At 41.1% G+C, this 20,779-nt stretch overlaps 1 protein-coding gene across 11 annotated transcripts in view; it reads right to left on the reverse strand.

The window, feature by feature from the left end:
• The window catches only part of DLG2 (discs large MAGUK scaffold protein 2), a 1,420,652-nt gene that overhangs the window by 269,525 nt on the left and 1,130,348 nt on the right, over positions 1 to 20,779 (reverse strand). The window contains exon 1 of one of the 11 annotated variants that reach the window (XM_055581488.1): positions 1,598 to 4,110. The exons of the other annotated variants lie outside the window; for them this stretch is intronic. Within the exon in view, the coding sequence (XP_055437463.1) occupies positions 1,598 to 1,634 (37 nt within the window). The 5' untranslated portion in view covers positions 1,635 to 4,110. Of the gene's footprint in view, positions 1 to 1,597; positions 4,111 to 20,779 lie in introns of those variants that run through there. 11 annotated transcript variants of the gene reach the window in all.

Below are 20,779 nucleotides of genomic sequence, written 5' to 3' on the forward strand. Positions count from 1 at the left end.
TTCAATCATGTCTGACTCTTTGTGACCCTATGGACCATAGCCCACCAGGCTCCTCTGTCCATGGGATGCTCCAGGCGAGAATACTGGAGTAGGTTGCCATTTCCTCCTCCAGCAGATCTTCCCTGACCCAGGGATGGAATCCCTCTTATGTCTCCTGCATTGGCAGGCAGGTTCTTTACTACTAGCGCCACCTGGGAATTTAGTCTAGGGAGGCCAGTTGTCTAGCTCCACAGTCAGATTTCTGCCTCATAATATCAACAGCCAACAACTACTGACTGCTGTGTGCCTGGAGAATTCCAGGGATGGGGGAGCCTGGTGGGCTGCCGTCTATGGGGTCGCACAGAGTCGGACACGACTGAAGCGACTTAGCAGCAGCAGCAGCAGTGTGCTAGGCATAGTGCTGAGGAGCATGTTTATTTCATTTTTTGTTGTTGTTTGAATATAGTTGCTTTACAATGTTGTGTTAGTTTCTGCTGTACAACAAGGTAAATCAGTCATATGAATGCATATATCCCCTCCTTCTTGAGCCTCCCTTCCAGCCTCCCCATTCCACATTTCTGGGTCATCACAGAGCACCGAGCTGAACTCTGCTGAGGGGCTGATACTGGCTTGGCCAAAAGGTTCATTCGGGTTTGTTTTGTTTTTTAAACTGAATAAACCTTTTGGCCAACCTGATATATGAAGCATTGGTTCTTTAAATCCTCACAGATCCATGAAATATTTGTTGTTAGTATTACCATTTTACAGATGTGGAAACAGGCATATGTTATTCAGTCAACTTCAGCAAACCATGAGGGAGCTGCGATCTGAAAGCAGGCAGAATGATCTGAGCTGACATTTTCAACTACTAAGTTAAGAGTGTTAATAAATGATTTTCTCTGGATGTTTAACCCCCTAAATAAGGTGATTATGGTCCCTGTCCTCTAGACCTATACAACTAATTTTTCAATCTTACAAAGTAAGTAATGTCATTCCCATTTTACAACCGAGAAAACTGAAGGCACAAAGTTCCCTGGTTTCCCAAGATTACATGGCTTAAAAGTGGGATTTCAGCCCCTAAGTCTCTTGTTTCTTTCAGACCTGTAAGCCCACCTCACTCCCCGCATTAGAACCATTCTGTCTCTCACAGACTCTGGCTATTTGAACAGAACTTGCATGCATCACATATCTGATCTGAAATCAGTGTAGATCCAGGCATTTCTGGAGCCCATTTAAGTCAGCCACAAGAATTTCACATTCCTAAATCTCTCTCTGGTACACAGTATCAACCATCAACTGCTCACATGAGGCAGATTTATTATGAAGAGGCCAGTGGTGAATCAAACTCATGGAGTGTGGTTCAGGGGCAGCACTGAGGCACAGGAAGAGAAAAATTCACTAATTCTTGTTCCCCGAGAACACAGACAGCAACAGACAAGAAAACAGAACAGCCTTAAGGAGATGCCTCCAAGCAGTGGGTGCTAAGAAAAGGCAGGCGTTGCAGTTCTAGGGAGGGAGAGGGGAGGGGCCTCTGCTGTCCTCTTTTCATAGCCCTGGCCATGATTCCCCACTGGTCTCTCAAGAGAAATGGGTCTGACAAAAGCCGCACGGTTCTCACCACAGCTCCTTAGCCAGTTTCCAGAGGTTTTCAGCATAGCAGGCAACTGCTCCCCAAAGTCAGCTCTGCTCCCCTCTTCCTGGCCGAGTCTATGGTGTATCAACTCCGCCCGTCAACACACACTCCTGACGCTCTTGAGTTGGGGCCAAATCCTCTGAGGAGTGAAGCAGGTGGGGCCGCCTGCTCAAGCTAGTGGCAGAGCTAGTTTGAGATGCTTTGCAACACAAAAGGGCCAATTTAAGAGACGGGATTACTTTCCCCATTCCACCCTTTTAAAAGCAGTTACAAATCATTTTCCAGATGTTGACTGTTTCACTCACCTCTCTCTCTCTTTTTTCTCTTCTCATCTAAAAAATGCCTTAGTGCTGGAAAGGTGGTGGACGTGGACGCCTGCCCAGGGAGTCTGCCGAGGGAGCCCGGAAGACTTCTTAACCCCCAGTCCCATCCCACAGTCCAGCTTGGCCGCTGGTATTTGAAATTCCAATACTGAAGTGCTAGTCGGTATCTTCTTTTAAAATGCAGAAGTGAGTAAACAAAGTTATTCACACTGTAGAGTTAATTCTTCAGCTGGCAGACTGGAATCTGCCGGCTCCCCCAGGCCAGGAAGTGCCTGCTTACATCAGCCTTTAGGCAGGAAGAGTATTCAAAAAGGGATGGTTTAGGGATGCAGAACTTCTAAGTTTATCTTTTTGTGTAGCAACTCCAAGTTGAGAAACTAGGTCCCCTCAGCCTGAAAGATCAACAACTCTTTGCATTTCTTTTAAACCTTGAAATCTTCTAATGTCAATGTAGTTTAAACTTATCCTGATATTCTGAGGATGAATAGTTAAAATTTGGAAATTAGAATGATTTTTATTTTCACCTAAAAGTATTTTCCAAATATGCTTAAGGACTCTTAATTTTCACATAGGCTGCAATTTTCTTTCTGTTTTGATCTGTACGATACATGCATATGAAGCTAAGGTGTAGATACTGCTATTCATGTATTGATTGACTGATCAGTTGCTAAGTAGAGCCTAGACATTTAAATTTCCTCTCTCAACTGCTGATCATCATTATAATTCAGCTTAGTATGGTACTGTTACTTTGCCCTATCTGTTGCTACTCAAATCAGATGTTATGGTCACCATGGTAACCACCTACCCTTTATCCCTGTTACTTCGTTTATCAAACTAAGAGTGCACAGCCTCAGAAATCCTATGATTTTTTTTTTAACTCTAATAGAAATCAATCAAACTCACCTAAGATGGGGAGTCATTTCAGTGTAAATGTTTTATTTAAAAAATCAGTTGAAAACATGTTCAGAAACAAATTATCACTGGGAAAACAGAACTAAGGGGTTGAATTGGCTCAACTGCTTGGAGATTTTTTTAAATGTTCAAAGTGGTTTTCATAAAATGGGATTATCATTGACACTTCGAACTGGTCTTGATGGAATGGCTGCCTTGATGGGCTTGAAAGTTGTAGGAATCCCAAGGTTTTAGGTTGGGTCATAAAATGAAACAACAAGGTCTCTTTAAAGCACACCTCTGGGTATAAAAGTATATTTTTCTTTATGGACTTCTCTCCCGCCCCACATGAAAATATTAGGATAAAAAGTAAAAAGAAGAAAAAACTACATGTATATTTATGGCAAGTCCCTTTGCTGTCTACCTGAAATTTTACAATATTAATTGGCCACTCTGGAGGGAGAGCCCAGCAACCCACTCCAGTATTCTTGCCTGGAGAATCCCATGGACAGAGGAGCCTTGGGGGGCCACAATCCATCGGGTTGCAAATAGTCCAACACAGCTGGAGTGACTTAGCACAGTATGTATCCTCCAGTACAAAATAAGTTAATTTTAGAAAAAAATTTTCCTTAAAAGTGATACTTTTTTTAAAATTAGTATTGACTGTCAACCGTAGTTCTAGATGACAAAGGAATACACTGAAATCAGGTGAGTTCCTGAGGCTGCAGCTAGGAGTCCACACAGAGACAGATAATCAATGAAACCCCCAGAAGGATGGGGGCTGTATAATCACAGAACACGTCTCTATTAAGTACCATTCTTTGATCACCATTTCCAAGGCAGTCACTTGCAAGTGGAAGCTGATCACTTCCACTTGCAAAGGCAGTTATTACAAATCCTGTGAGAGACCACATCTGCCTAAAAGATAACAGTGCATTGAGGAGTTTTCACCAAGAATCCTCTTCCTCTTTCTCTCCAGGTATCCTAAAACATTGTCTGTTTTGGCTCCCAAAACAGACAGTAACTCCTACAGATGAAAAGTCTCTTCCTACCCACAAATGTCTACCTTGTCTAAGACAGGTGTTTTGCCTCTTCCCAATCACCAACATGGACAGGAGATAATTGCAAAATGACTCTCCCACCATTGCAAAATTATTATTTCTAATAGAGAGATTCTAGTCTGCAGGGACCAAGACTCTCCATTTCCTCTGCTCAGTAGGGTTGAGACTCCACTTTCAAATAAAAGTATATTTATTTGAGTATAACTGCTTTACAATGTTGAGTTAGTTTCTGCTGTAATGAGTGAATCAGCCATACATATACACATATCCCCTCCGGCTTTGACCTCCCTCCCAACCCCATCCCCATCCTACCCCTCTAGGTCACCACAGAGCACTGAACTGAGCTCTTTGTACTATAGAGCAGGTTCCTACTAACTATCTTACACATGGTTGTGTATGTATTGAATGAATTTATTCTTTTTAAAATTAATTATTTATTTTAATTGGAGGCTAATTACTTTACAATATCATTGTGGTTTTTGCCATACATGGACATGAATCAGCCATGGGTGTACATGTATCCCCCCATCCTGAACCCCACTCCCACCTCCCTCCCCACCCCATCCCTCTGGGTTGTCCCAGAGCACCAGCTTGGAGTGTTCTGCTTCACACATCGAACTTGTACTGGTCATCTGTTTTACATAGTAATATATATGTTTCAATGCTATTCTCTCAAATCATGCCACCCTGGCCTTCTCCCATATAGTCCAAAAGTCTGTTCTTTACATCTGTGTCTCTTTTGCTGTCTTGCATATAGGTTCATCATTACCATCTTTCTAAATTCTATATATATGCATTAAAATGAAGGGCAGGGAAGCCTGGTATGCTGCAGTCCATGGGGTTTCAAAGAGTCGGACACGACTGAGTGACTGAACTGAACTGAAATACTCTATTGGTGTTTCTCTCTCTGACTTACTTCACTCTGTACAATAGGCTCCAGTTTCATCCACGTCATTAGAACTGACTCAGATGGGTTCTTTTCATACCTGAGTAACTTTCCATTGTGTATATGTACGACAACTTCCTTATGCATTCATGTGCTGATGGACATCTAGGTTGCCGCCATGTCCTAGCTATTGTAAACAGTGCTGCAGTGAACACTGGGGTACATGTGTCTCTTTCAATTCTGGTTTCCTAGGTGTGTATGCCCAACAGTGGGATTGCTGGGTCATATGGCAGTTCTATTTCCAGTTTTTTAAGGCATCTCCACACTGTTCTCCATAGTGGCTGTACTAGTTTTGAATGAGTTTATTCTATAGCCTCTGCATAGACAATCTCACCCACCGTGATCAACAAATCTACTTATTCCCTGTTTGAGATTGTGTGGGGACCAATTTTGAGCATAATGCTCATTAATAGGCCACACAGGACCCTCCAAACAGACTTGAGGGACTCAAGGACCATCCTGAGTAGAGGCTACTGTCCCTATTGTTCTTAGCCATTAGCAGTGGTCCCTCCCCACTTCCATTCCCCACTTCCCAGGGCTCATCTGGTTTGCAGGGATGAGGTTTACAGCAAAACTAACACTACAGGATACATTTGTACTCTGAGCAAAGAAAACACTGACATCTGGAAGGCCTGGAATGCTCACTGTCACTTGCTGCCCTTTTTCCATCCGCTGGCTGCCTCGTCCTCCCTAAAAGCTCCCAAGATTTCTTTGTGGCTTTTCCAAAACTTCCAGCCTCCTCCTTGAGTCAAAAAGTCTTTCTAATTCTAGTATCTTCTATGCAAAAGAGAAAAAAAGGGTAAGGGGCACAGAATGCAAGACTATCAGATTCGAGATTTGATTTAAAGCTCAAGACTAGGGAGCCTGGAGACTTGATTCTAGTCTCACCCCAGCCAATTCCAATGGAATGCTTTTAGTCACATCACTTACACTTGGTCTTCTCATCTGTCAAAATGCATATTTAATGAGATCAAGCAAAAGGAAGTGCTCTGGAAAGTTAAAAATTTCATACCTATGTCAGATGCCACAAACCTATTACACAGTAGGTCTCATACTATAGTTTTGAGATTTCAGACAAAATCATGGATTTCAGAGGACATTTTCCTTCATGTCATAACATGTTAGAAACATCAGCCTCAAACCTTGATTCCTTATCTAATGAGATATGACTCAATCCCCGCAGTCCTACCTCCGAACCATCTCTCTGGAACGTCTGTGTGCCCCTCTTTGTTACCACTGTCATTGACATGAATGAGCTTCTCTCCAAACTGGTTCCCTCCCTCTCATCTTGCCTTCTGTCAATGAACTAGCCACACCAGCTGTCACAGAGCTCTTTCTAAAATGGTCAACCCCTGTCATCTCTCCTTCATTAAAGTCTTTTGCTTGGCACCTCATCCACTACAGCATAAAGCTCACATCTTAGTGAAGCAAGCCACTCCTTCCACAGACTTGCTCTCCTGAGAGCCTCTCTTTTCACTGTCTTCTTTCTGGGGAACTAGTGACTTTGCACAGACTTCCTTCCTTTTTGTCCACCGACTCCATTCATTCTTCTAACACACCTTCAAACACTGCCACCACTGGGAATCCTCCTGAACGTCACAGACTGAATTAATGACCACCCCGCTATTCTCACAGCACCTTCTACACACCTCTTATTCCAGTAGTTCTCACATGGGCCTGAAATATTTTGGGTCCTTGTTTTGCTGTAGGTATCACTATTAAGGGGCTTCCCAGGTGGCTCAGTGGTAAAGAATCTATCTGCCAATGCAGGAGATGTGGGATCAATCTCTGGGTTGGGAAGATCTCCTGGAGAAGGAAATGGCCAGCATTCTTGCCTGGGACATGCCATGTTCAGAGGGGTTTTTAGTCCACTGGGGCACAAAGACCCGGTCATGACTGAGTGACTGACCATGCACACACCGTTAAGACCCAGTGTAGCATTTCTAATGGCCTGGTTCTACTGAATCATGAAAGACTCAGCACAAATCCATGAACAACACATCTGACAGCTCTTGGGCAAGAAGCCATCCCTACCCTACTTTCGGTAATGACCTATGTCATAAAGGCAACACCCTTGGGTTAAGCCTGAATCACAGACTCCTCCTCCACAAACAGATTTAGTTTCTGGGAGCCTGTCTGGTTCCTCCACTTTAAAACTGAACTGAACGGGGACTTCAGGGCTTATATATCCATGATGGCAAAGTAGTACTACAGAGTTACTTTGCCCAGGTATAAATCAAGGTGAGTAGAACACTGTTGCCCTGATTTTGGTTCTTTCCTTCTACGATATAAGGATAACCGTTGTAACTTCCAGATAGGTAGCTAGCTGCCAGGTAACTATACTGTGAAGATCTCTGAATAAATTATTGGAGACAACGATAGGTTAGGAATATTTCCACCCAGGAGAGGGATGTATAAGCATATCTTTCTTGTGCATCAACTGCATAGCAGGCAAAGTTAGAAGGCTTGAATTCTCCTGAAGTTTTGGCCTAGTCCTGTTCACTGAATGCTGTAAAGGGTAAAATTAACAGTTAATTGGGGACTTCCTTGGTGGTTCAGTGGTTAGGAATCTGAGCTTTCACTGCAGGCACACGGAACTGAGATCCCACATGCCATGTGGGGTAGCAAAAACAAAAATATTCTGAAAGTGATTCTAAATACAAAGTCTGAAAGTGAAAGTCAAAGTCGCTCAGTCGTGTCCGACTCTTTGCGACCCCACGGTCCATGCAGTTCTCTAGGCCAGAATACTGGAATGGGTAGCCTTGCCCTTCTCCACGGGATCTTCCCAACCCAGATCGAACCAAGTCTTCCACATTGCAGGTGAATTCTTGACCAGCTGAGCCACAAGGGAAGGCAAAGTCTAATGCTGGGTAATTTCCATTCAAATCCAAAGCCAGAAAAGGAAAGGGGATCTTATTAGACATAAGTTTCATGGGGCATTTATGTGACAATTAATGAATCTACAACAAAGGTAGGTAGAGTTATCCAAAAATATATGTCAAACAATAACAACATCTGCATGGCACAGACAGCCCAAGCCTTCCCAAAAAAGAAACACCCCAGTCCTTCCCACACTAATCATGCTTCCTCGTACAGGAATTACTCTTCCTTAGCCCCAGAAGTTGGGCATGACAACCTGGGGCCTAGGGACAGTTTACACTTAGAAGGACTTGTCAAAATCGATTATATAGCACATCACTTTGCATTAAGTCCTTTAAACCAGCCCAACCAGTCTTCACAATTCTCTATGAGCTGAAAATTACAGGATCATCCTTCTTAATGATACTGATAAAGGAACTCAGCAAGAGTCAATTCTGTGGAGCTTGTGAGCCTTCATACTCCATTCTGGGCAAAGTAGAATCAGCAAACTTTATGTACCTTAATAACTGGGTGAATTATTTGCAGTGAAGCTAAGTTGCCCATTTCTACACAGATTCACTTACTGCTAAATGAACATATGAATATTTAAATATTTGTTGTTCAGTCACTAAGTCATTTCCAACTCTTTGCCACCCCATGGACTGTAGCCTGCCAGGCTTCCCTGTCCTTCATTATCTCCCAGAGCTTGCTCAGACTCATGTCCATTGACTTGGTGATGCCATCCAACTATCTCATCTTCTATTGTCCCCTTCTCCTATTGCCTTCAAACTTCCTCAGCATCATGGCCTTTTCCAATGAGACGGCTCTTTGTATCAGGTAGCCAAAGTATTGGAGCTTCAGCTTCAGCATCAGTCCTTCCAATGAATATTCAGGGTTGATTTCCTTTAGGATTGACTGATTTGATCTCCTTGCTGTGCAAGGGGCTCACAAGAGTCTTCTCCAGCACCACAATTCAAAAGCATCGATTCTTTGGTACTCAGCCTTCTTTATGGTCCAATTCTCACATCTGTACGTGACTACTGGAAAAACCATAGCTTTGACAATACGGACCTTTGTCAGCAAAGTCTCTCCTTTTTAACATGCTGTCTAGGTTTGTCACTGCTTTCCTTCCAAGGAGCAAGCATCTTTTAATTTTATGTCTGCAGCCACTGTCTGCAGTGATTTTGGAGAAAATATAGTTTGTCACTGTTTCCATTTTTTCCTCCATCTATTTGCCATGAAGTGACGCAACGAGATGCCATGATCTTAGTTTTCTGAATGTTGAGTTTTAAGCCGGCTTTTTCACTCTCTTCTTTCACTTTCATCAAGAGGCTCTTTAGTTCCTCTTCATTTTCTGCCATAAGGGTGGTGTCATCTGCATATCTGAGGTTATTGATATTTCTCCTGGCAATCTTGATTCCAGCTTGTGCTTCTTCCAGCCCAGCATTTCTCATGATGTACTCTGCAAAGAAGTTAAATAAGCAGGGTGACAACATATAGCCTTGACGTACTCCTTTCCCAATTTTGAACCAGTCGGTTATTCCATGTCCAGTTCTGTTTCTTCTTGACCTACATACAAGTTTCTCAGGAGGCAGGTAAAAGTGGTTTGGTATCCCCTTCTCTTTGAGAATTTTCCAGAGTTTGTTGTGATCCACACAGTCAAAGGCTTTATCATAGTCAATGAAGCAGAAGCAGATATTTTCCTGGAATTCCCTTGCTTTTCCTATGATCCAGTAGATGTGGGCAATTTGGTCTTTGGTTCCTCTGCCTTCTCTAAATCCAGCTTGTACATCTGGAAGTTTTCAGTTTATGTACTGTTGAAGCCTAGGTTGAAGGATTTTAAGTATTACCTAGGTAGCATGTGAAATGAGTGCAATTGTGCAGCCGTTTGAACATTCTTTGGCATTGCCTTTCTTTGGGATTGGAATGAAAACTGACCTTTTCCAATCCTGTGGCCACTGCCGAGTTTTCCAAATTTGCTAACATATTGACTGCAGGACTTTAACAGCATCATCTTTTAGGATTTTAAATAGATTTAAATATATCTTCATTAAAAAAAGAGAGCATGATACTTTATATCATTTATATATATAATGTCAGATCAGAAGCCATGCAACTTGTGTCTGAGAATTAAACTGCTTTTTAGAACGCCAAATAAAACAAAACAAACTTTTCTTAAATTGCAGAAATGACACAGATTCATTATAGAAAAAAGGAAGAGAAAAGATAGAACAAAATAGGTCAATCAAACTTATGGTTATTTCCTTCTATGAATGTTTTTCACGAAGTTGAGATCACACCGCACAAAAAAATTTGTGCCTTACTATTTCAAATGCTGTAAGTGCACACATTTTCCTGTGTTTTAATAGCTCCTTGTCCAGGGCATTTTAATGATTCTTTAAAACTTTACTGCGTAGGTATACTATAAATTACATAACATTGCCCCATTGTTGAAAATTTGTGATACAGTATTTCAAATTTTAAGATTGGATGTTTAAGCTATGATGTATATGATTTTCCCAAATAATTTAGATGACAAAACCTACTAATAAGGGTCAGAAACACCTAAATAATTTTTATTATATATAGGCTAGTGGTTATGAGTTAATTCTCTAGAGTTAGTATACTCAGTGGCTTGACAGTATGGTTCTGTCTCATCTGAGCGCCTCTCTGAGTTATATAATCTTCACAACATATGAAATTTTCTTATTCACTCAATGAAAATAAGAGTTATAGTTACTAGGTAATCACTAAATTAGTGTCATTAAAGTACTTAGTGCAGCGTTTGTCACACAATAGTCAGTAAATGTTAGCTATTTAAGAACAATTACTGCTGTTATTAGTATTTTTTATTTGAAATTATTGGCAGTCATTATTGTTGTTATTAGTAGTAACTTATTAATCATATGATTTTTCTGGACTGTAGCTCTATGGTCAGAGAGACCAAATGATATTTACTGATTAATTTAGACCTACCCAATTCTTTTAAAATACATCACTTAAGGAGAAAATAATTTTTCATTTTGGGATATGATTTCAGAAGGCAGCTATAGAAAGTTCTTTTCTGGTGAAGTCACCACTTAATTGAAACAGTCTGTCTCAGGAAAAGACCCTGATGCTGGGAACGACTGAAGGCAAAAGGAGAAGGGGGTAGCAGAGAATGAGATGGTTAGGTAACACCATTGACTCAATGGACATGAATTTGAGCAAACTCTGGGAGATAGTGAAAGGCAGAGGAGCCTGGAGGACTGCAGTCCATGGTGTTGCAAAGAGTCAGACATGATTAAGCGACTAAGCAACAACAACAATCTTAAGATTGGTAGAGAGCTAAGGAATAATTTTGGGTTACATCTCTCCTCTTAGTCCAACCAGATTATCAGGTGACTTTCAACTATTATTGAACGTCTCACCCACTGGGGAACTTCTTACCTACCAAGGTAGCTCTTACACTTAGAAAATTCATTTTATATTGAGCCAAAATATGTCTTGCTGTAGCTTCAATATATTAATAATAAGCCCACACAGATCACTGCCAACGAGCTTTAACATTGAGGTTTCAATACAGCGAATTGATGGGGGATCACAACTTCTAATGGATTTACTTCCGAGTTTAAAAGAGGCTGCTGAGAGTCCAAAGGCAGTAAAGTCATTTCTCACTACTGGTGAGAAACTGAGAAGACTAATTTATTCATTTGGAGTAGGAAATGGTAACCCACTCCAGTATCCTTGCCAGGAGAATTCCATGGCCAGAGGAGCCTGGCAGGCTACAGTCCGTGGGGTCGCCAAGAGTCAGACATGACTGAGTGACTAATGCCACGCCACACCATGTATTCATTATCGTGTGTGCTTTTCTGCAAACTGAATCATCTAAAATAAAAGGAAAGCTTAATGATTTTTCTTGGGAAAACTTTTTCTAAAGCTAGAATTCTAAAAAGGGCTTTTAAAAAGTTCATTTGGAAGCTCCTTGACAGTTTCATGTTTCATCTGGGGAGCAGAATGGGGGACAGGCGGCCTTGGGACAAGTTTTGGCGGAGTTGGTAAGCTTGCAGCTCACCTTCTGAGGGCATCTGCTTCTCCATAACTGAACCACTTTGTACAAGGAAGTGAATGCTTAACTATTAAGAAATTGACATCAAATGGCAACCTTGGTAAACAAGGGCCTATGTGAGTCACAAAATAGTATCCCTCGATACTGTTGATCGTTATCTCTACAGATTTGTTTTATAGCCATCAGGCATACATACCATATTCACATTATTAGAAAAGTAGAATTTCTCTGCATAAAGATAACCTGACTGGAGTTGCTATTATTTTTCTACTTGCCGTCTTTAGAACAGAAGCTGGTAAGTAGCTGGTACTCAATAAATACTCTGGCTGACTGGGTAACTATTCATTCCTGGGAGTCACAGACAAATGCCTAGTCCCTCCAACATCTGGTTACCCTGGGAGCTACTCAGACTTTGGGGACCTGCTGTTTACTCTCGCAGCACCTTTCTCCCCTTCCACTGCCATCACTTCTTTCCTTCAGGCTAACTATCCAGTTTCCTTATCTCTTTCTTACAACTCACAGTTTCAGACCCAATCATCCAAGGAAATTCCAAATGTGCCTTTATTTGTTTGTTTTTAAAGAGAGAGGATCTCATTTCTGTGTCTCTAAGACAGAAGAATAAGAAGCTCCTACAATTCCTGTGGAGGTGAACTCATATTTGGACAGCATTCTGTAACAGTAGGAGTTTTCAAATTGCAAATCACAACCCTTCACGGAGTTGTGAAATCAACTTAATATATCATGATCAATATTTTTCTTTTAAAAAAGAGTAGATATATCAATGGCTTCCCTCACAGCTCAGTTGGTAAAGATCCGCCTGCAATGCAGGAGACCCTGGTTCGATTCCTGGGTTGGAAAGATCCGCTGGAGAAGGGATAGGCTACCTACTCCAGTATTCTTGGGCTTCCCTTGTGGCTCAGCTGGTAAAGAATCTGCCTGCAATGCAGGAGAGCTGGGTTCAATTCCTGCGTTGGGAAAATCCCCTGGAGAAGAGAAAGGCTACCTGCTCCAGTATTCTGGCCTGGGGAATCCCAGGGACTATATAGTCCATGGGGTCACAAAGAGTCAGACACTACTGAGCAATTTTCACTTTCACACTTTCGGACATATCAAAGGGTATTGCACATAGTAAGAGTGTTGTTTCATAAAAATCTAAATTTCAGTTTTCTAACTGTGGGTACCTGTGTGTGGTTATGTATCTGTATTAATAGATTTATGTATATTTGTCATACACACACTTGTAGGGCATCCCAAAGGTGCACAGAATTTGGCCCAGGTATGGACCTCTAGTCCCCTGATTGTCCTGGTACTGTGGCGTAGGGCTCAAACTGCACCAATGTAAGGGGGTGACTTTGTATATGTGCATCCTGAGTTTTAAAGTAAAAGTAAAAAGTGTTAGTTGCTCAGTCGTGTCTGACTCTTAGCGACCCCAAATCTCCTCAAGGCCCACCAGGCTCCTCTGTCCATGGAGTTCTCCAGGCAAGAATACAGGAGTAGGTTGCCATTTCCTTCTCCAGGGGGTTTCTTATTGTGAACTGGGGCTTCAAAAGGGTTAGTGTTAGGATTAGGGTTAGGGTTAGGGCTATCAACATTGGTTGACTGGAGTTAGGAAGGAAAGATGAGGTCATAACAATTATGCCACATAAGTACTCTCTTTGGTTCACTTGCAATTTCGTATGTATTCATTTTCACATTCTACCAAGAGCTGCTGACCAGTAACTGCTGAGTGAATTATTAAGGACCATTAATTTAGTACTCAAATTAGTGCATTACGAGAGTTTATTAAGCACTTTAGTTTGGCATTCCTCCAGGAGGGCTAGCTGCCATGTGGTTATGTCATACAGCTCTACTGCAGAGGCAGAGATGGAAATTCTGAAATTGTAGGGCAAATTGCTTTTTTTGAAAAAGTCACTGCATCCTCAATGTTTTCTTGAGTATGTCATTATTGTGATTTAGTACTACTCTTGCTTTTAATTATATAGTTTTATCAGTATCTCTTCTATTTTCAATTTTGTTAACGCTTAGTGATAAAACATTTGCATTAAATGTATTTTGGTCTAATATTTCCCAATCCTTAGGCTGCAAGATACATGTATACTCAAAGATAAATCATCTTTAAACAGGGATAAACATATCCCCCTTGCTAAAGCATATGTAAACATAATCCTCCCCACTCCCACGATTTGTTTTTACAGTCACATTCTTCATCCCCCAGCAGCTTTGTTTGCCACTGGAAATTGAGAGTGATTGGGACAAATGAGACATAGGTTGTTTTTGGACAAAGTGGACTGAAGTCTAAAAAAAAAAATCTGAGATTCACTCATTTTACAGATGAAAAGACTGAGGCCCATGGATATGAATTGACTAATCAAGATTAGCAAAGGTACTTGGATAATAGCTCTGCTTTCCAGATTCTCTCTCACTGCCGTCAAATCACTCAGACTCCAGATACAGCCCAGAACACAGAAGTCTGGAGCAGAAGTCTTCCAAGTATGTGCTTAGTCATTTGTTTTACTTACTATGAGGCTGAACAATATAAAACTACAGATTTGTTAAGTCAAAAGCCTTCAGATATTGGCACTTTCATATGGTTCATGCTAAAACAGTGTTATTTTAATAACTCCAGTCTCTGCCACTCTGAGATCCTGATTTTCACAGAAGGAGCAGCAGAGTGTATTTGTTAAGATCAAAGGCTTGAGGCAAACTGCTTAAGTTCAAGACTCAGATCTTCCACTGTTTGGCATGTGCCCTGAGCCAGATGACTTACATTTTCTGTCTCTCAGTGTGCTCAAAAAGGAACAGAATACTATATAATGCTAATGTTATTATTATTATTCCTAACACTCAACACACTCACTAGTTAGCCAAATGGTCTTACCAAGTTTGGCAGCTTTCTGCACCTGTTCTGAAAGGTGTTTTGTGACACAGAAGTCTTTTCTAGATACAGAAATTTTGGACCCTCTTTTTTGGTAAGACTGGCTATTTACTTGTCCAGTTGGCATTTGACTTTACAGTTTTCAATGGTTCTCTCAAAGGTCCTATTTCTCTCTGCAGACAGCATGGGTTAGTCAGAAAGGCTGAAACATCCTAGCAACAGAAATCAACTGCATGTATGATTTGTTGTTCTGTTTTTACTTCATCTATTTTTGAAAATATGGCTGATCTTTTAAGTGCCCATTTCTTCTCTAGGCAGGTAAGCTAGAGTATTGCTCTAAAAAAGAAGAAAAAAGAAGTATCCAAATTTGAAAAATAGCTTTAACTCATGATGTACAGAAAAGTCAACAATTTAAGGGTAGATCAGAGAGCAGTAAAATGAATCCAATGCAACGTGATGCTGGCTAATTACTTCTCTATAGATGGTGGTGTTCAATTTATTGAGCATCTGTGCATGTTGGAATTTGGGACACTGTGGGTGGTACAATTCCATGATATCTACATAACTCAAAAAGCAAAACAGTCCATCTACAAACATCATTAGGTGAAATAAAATACCAGTGCAAAATCTCATATTGCAATTAAGTGATGCACCACACTATAGGGTCCCCCAAGCCAGATATGCTTGGATGAAAGTAAATAAACAGATCAGGCCACGTAAGGAATGCCTCTTCAGAATGGGATTTAGAACAAGATTTAGAAGAAAGAGGCTACAGTGATGCTGGGAAAGATTCATTGCCTCCCAGATTTAGGTGTGGGGCTGGAATAAAGTTAATACAACTCTTTTATCAGAAGAATTATTTATGGAACTACTTTTCATTATACTCCTATAATTTCCCACCCAAAATACTAATTCTCATGAAGAAAAAACAGATGGAGCAGAAGAAACTAAATTAATCAGACAAAAAATGATGAGAAGATTTGTTGAGAAATGAACTTTTGTATTTATTGATTCTATTATTTTAAACCATGCTTTGATTAATGGTGTAAATCTTTCTCCTCTCTTGGACCTATGCTTTTCTCTCTCTTTCTCTTGAATCTCAAAGATGCATCTTACCTACTTAAGATGAATTTCAAGTACCAGTATATCCAGTGGCAAGGTATTTCAAAGTGAACTGTCTCAGGGAACACCAATTGTAAAAGGATAACAAATAGAACTGTGTGCTTGATCCACAGTCAACCCCTCTACATAATTGTTAAATAAACTATAAAACAGTCAATAAGTTAATAAATAAACTCATGGTTAGGAATAAAAGTTTATTCAAAGATGTTACTTTGCCAAGAAAGGTCTGTTTAGTCAAAGCTATGGTTTTTCCAGTAGTCATGTATGGATGTCAGAGCTGGACATAAAGAAAGCTGAGCACCAAAGAATTGATGCTTTTGAACTGTGGTGTTGGAGAAGACTCTTGAGAATCCCTTGGAAAGCAAGGAGATCCAACCAGTCTATCCTAAAGGAAATCAGTCCTGAATATTCATTGGAAGGATTGATGCTGAAGCTGAAACTCCAATACTTCAGTCACCTGATGTGAAGAACTGACTCATTGGAAAAGACCCTGATGTTGGGAAAGATTGAAGTCAGGAGGAGAAGGGGACGACAGAGGATGAGCTGGTTGGATGGCATCACTGACTCAATGGACATGAGTTTGATCAAGCTCTGGGAGTTGGTGATGGACAGGGAAGCCTGGCATGCTGCAGTCCATGGGGTCGCAAAGAGTTGGACACGACTGAGCGACTGAACTGAACTGAACTACCTAGCATTGCTATGAGTTTGGGGCTTCAAATCACATTTTGATCCATTTATTTGATATTCAGTAATGGATTTTAGGGACTTCCCTGGTGGTCCAGTGGTTAAGAATCTGCCTTCCAATGCAGGGGACTCTGGTTGGATCCCTGGTCAGGGAACTGAGATCCCACATGCTGCACACCACAGTTGAAGAATCCCTGTGCTGCAACAATGACCCGATACAGCCAAATAAATAAATATTTTAAAAAATGGATTTAGATCTCTTTTATATCAGGCATCATTCTAGCTGGTGGATATACATGATCTCATGACATTCATACAATCTCAGTTCAGAAAATTACTAGCTGCATTTAATCTATTCTTGGTTCTCTTGATCCCTGGAGTTTTCTCCTTGGCTGTTTCGCTTAGTCTGCCAATTTGCTCATCTACAAAAATAGGACACTGTTGTGAAGAATAATTAAACCAGTTCTTGAAATGACTTGGTACACTAAAGGTGGTAAGTACACATGTACTGATATTACAAGTTGGTAGTAGGTGAGTGTGGTAAAGAGTAAAGGCTCTGGACACAGCCTGCCTGGATTTGGATCCTAGCTCTTCAAGTCACTAGTGTCCTGTCTTGAGCGAGATACCTCTCCATTGCTCAGTTTCTTCATGTGAAAAGGATTAGTAATAGTACTGACCTGTATCAGTTAGCTCAGGCTGCCATACAAAATGCCATAAACTGAGTAGCTTAAACAACCGAAATGTATTTTCTCCCAGTTCTGGGAGCTAGAGGAGGTTCAAGATCAGGGTGCCATCATGGTTGGGTTCTGCTGAGAGTTCTCTTTCTGGCTTGCAGATAGCTGCCTACTCACTTCATGCTTACACACTTTTTCCTCAGTGTGTATGTGTGTGTACAGAGAAAAAAAATTCTCTGGTGTTTCATTGTATAAAGGCACTAATCCTATTATGAGGCCCCCATCCTCATGACATTATCCAAACTTTTAAAAATATATATATACACATATCTATTTATTTGGCTGCAGTGGGTCTTAGTTGCAGCATATGAGATCTAGTTCCCTGAACAGGGATTGAACCTGAGCCCCCTGAATTGGGAGCACAGAGTCTTAGCTACTGGATCACCAAGGAAGTACTGTTTACAGATAATTCCTAGAAACCAAACTCCATGATCTTTAAGCTCTGGGTATTCTATAAAAGGGCACTCTCAAATATATCCACACAACTGATTAAGCAATAAGTCAAGAGGTCTTAGAGAGGTCTTTCTTTTCTTGTCCCTGACCCTGGAAAAGGTCAGTTTTTATTCCAATACCAAAGAAAGACAATGCTAAAGAATGTTTAAACAGCCGCACAATTGCACTCATCTCACATGCTAGCAAAGTAATGCTCAAAATTCTCCAAGCCAGGCTTCAACAGTATATGAATCATGAATTTCCAGGTGTTCAAGCTGGATTTAGAAAGGGCAGAGGAACCAGAAATCAAATTGCCAACATTCTCTGGATCATCAAAACAGCAAGAGAATTCCAAAAAAATATCTACTTCTGCTTTATTGACTATGCCAAAGCCTTTGACTGTGTGGATCACAACAAACTGTGGAAAATTCTTAAAGAGATGTGAATACCAGACCGCCTGACATGCTTCTTGAGAAATCTGTATGCAGGTCAAGAAGCAACAGTTAGAACTGGACATGGAACAACAGACTGGTTCCAAATTGGGAAAGGAGTACATCAAGGCTGTATATTGTCACCCTGCTTATTTAACTTATATGCAGAGTACATCATGAGAAATGCTGGGCTGGATGAAGCACAAGCTGGAATCAAGATTGCTGGGAGAAATATCAATAACCTCAGATATGCAGATGATACCACCCTAATGGCAGAAAGCGAAGAACTAAAGAACCTCTTGATGAAAGTGAAAGAAGAGAGTGAAAAAGTTGACTTAAAACTCAACATTCAGAAAATTAAGATCATGGCATCTGGTCCCATCACTTCATGGCAAATAGATGGGGAAACAATGGAAACAGTGACAGACTTTTATTTTGGGGGGCTCCAAAATCACTGCAGATGGTGACTGCAGCTATGAAATTAAAAGGCGCTTGCTCCTTGGAAGGAAAGCCATGACCAAGCTAGATAGCATATTAAAAAGCAGAGACATTACTTTGCCAACAAAAGTCCATCTAGTCAAAGCTATGGTTTTTCTGTTAGTCACATATGGATGTGAGAGTTGGACTATAAAGAAAGCCAAATGCCGAAGAATTGATGCTTTTGAACTGTGGTGTTGGAGAAGACTTGAGACGCCCTTGGACTGCAAGGAGATCCAACCAGTCCATCCTAAAGGAAATCAGTCCTGAATATTCATTGGAAGGACTGACGCTGAAACTGAAGCTCCAATACTTTGGCCACCTGATGTGAAGAACTGACTCATTGGAAAAGACCCTGATGCTGGGAAAGATTGAAGGCAGGAGGGGAAGGGGACGACAGAGGATGAGATGGTTGGATGGCATCACTGAGTCAATGGACATGAGTTTGATCAAGCTCTGGGAGTTGGTGATGTACAGGGACGCCTGGCATGCTGCACTCTATGGGGTCACAAAGAGTTGTACATGACTGAGCAACTGAACTGAAATGGCCTTTTCACAGTTATCCTTTGAGGACTCCAGTTGGCTCATCTCTGGAAGCTTCTTGCCTCTCTGGACCTCTCTGCACCTCTTCCATATTTCTTCCATTTTTTGTGTTAATGGTATAGGCAGAAGAGACCAAGAGAAATGATGAGGCTAGCATCTCTAATTTCAGCTCTTTAACCATGGAAGGGCACGGTGATTGATAGAAGCTCTATTTTGAACAGAAACTATGCTCAGTTTCTTCTGCTAGAAAAGGTTTCCTACTTAGAGGTCAAATAGTCAACTCGCATCCAATATAATGGTCTCCTCTGAAACACTCCCCTTTTCATACTTAAGTTATATGCACCTCACTATGATACGTGGGTTTTCTAGGTGGTGTAGTGGTAAAAGAATCTGCCTGCCAATGCAGGAGATGTAAGAGACACAGGTTTGATTCCTGGGTCAGCAAGATCCTCTGGAGAAGGAAATGGCAACCTGCTCCAGTATTCTTGTCTAGAAAATTCGATGGACAGAGGAGCTGGCAGGCTACAGTCCTTGGGGTCAAAAACAGTTGAATGTGACTGAGCACACACACACACACACACACACACACACACTATGATACAGGACAGTTCTTTCTATTTTTGAATAACTCCATAGATGAGAAGATTGTTTATTTTGAACTGACATCTACTTCCATAATGTCTACCCACTGGTGCTAAATTTATCGTCTGTATTGTACTGTTAGACACATGGTAAACCTCTTAAAAGGTCTAGGCGAACTGAATTGGTTCTTGAGGTTTTCTTCTTGACTTACAGTTTCCCATTCTTTTCTTATTCTTCCCATGATGCTGTCCTACTAAATCTTCCTTTTTTTCTTCTTTACTTCCATGTCTATCCCTGTTTGCTGTATTCCCTCTGTTCCTAGGACCCCCAGAGGAAGACAGAAAAAGGAATGAATGGAGGATATTGAGTAACTTATGAAAAAGAGTTAGTGACGATACCAATTCTCTTCCTCCTAATTCTTCTGTGAGAAAAGGAGGTTCATATAAAGTTCAGATTCCAAACAGATGTGTTTTCCAGGGGGGCTTAAAAGTACACCATCACAAAATATATACTTCTGCTCTTTAACCCCAGCCAGCAAACATTACGGTGTTTACCAAAACCTACATTAGCAAACTACTGTCCACATTAATGCTATAATTTACTGATTTAGGCTGCCTAGGAAAATCCCATGGATGGAGAAGTCTGGTAGGCTGCAGTCCATGGGGTCGCTAAGAGTCAGACATGACTGAGGGACTTGACTTTCACTTTTCACTTTCGTGCATTGGAGAAGGAAATGGCAACCCACTCCAGTGTTCTTGCCTGGAGAATCCCAGGGACGGGGGAGCCTGGTGGGCTGCTGTCCACGGGGTCACACTGAGTTGGACACAACTGAAGTGACTTAGCAGCAGCAGCAGGAATGATGTGATTTGCAGTATAAGACTTTTATTCCCCCCTAGTTGTTGCATTTTAAAAAAGGGCATGCTTATTTTTAGAGGTTGTTCCTAAAGGTACACATCAGTCACATGGGGGTCCCTGGCATTATTGTCCACACAAAATGTACCTGTCTAGGACAGTCCAGCTGGATTGGCTTGTTTTCTTTAAAAAAAAAAAATATTCACTTACTTTTGGCTGTGCTGAGCCTTTGTTGTTCTGTGCGGACTTCTCTAGTTGAGGTGAGTGGGGGCTACTCCCTTGTCACAATGTGCAGGCTTCTCATAGT

This window comes from Bubalus kerabau, chromosome 5 (assembly GCF_029407905.1).
Source record: "Bubalus kerabau isolate K-KA32 ecotype Philippines breed swamp buffalo chromosome 5, PCC_UOA_SB_1v2, whole genome shotgun sequence".
Taxonomy (NCBI): domain Eukaryota; kingdom Metazoa; phylum Chordata; class Mammalia; order Artiodactyla; family Bovidae; genus Bubalus; species Bubalus kerabau.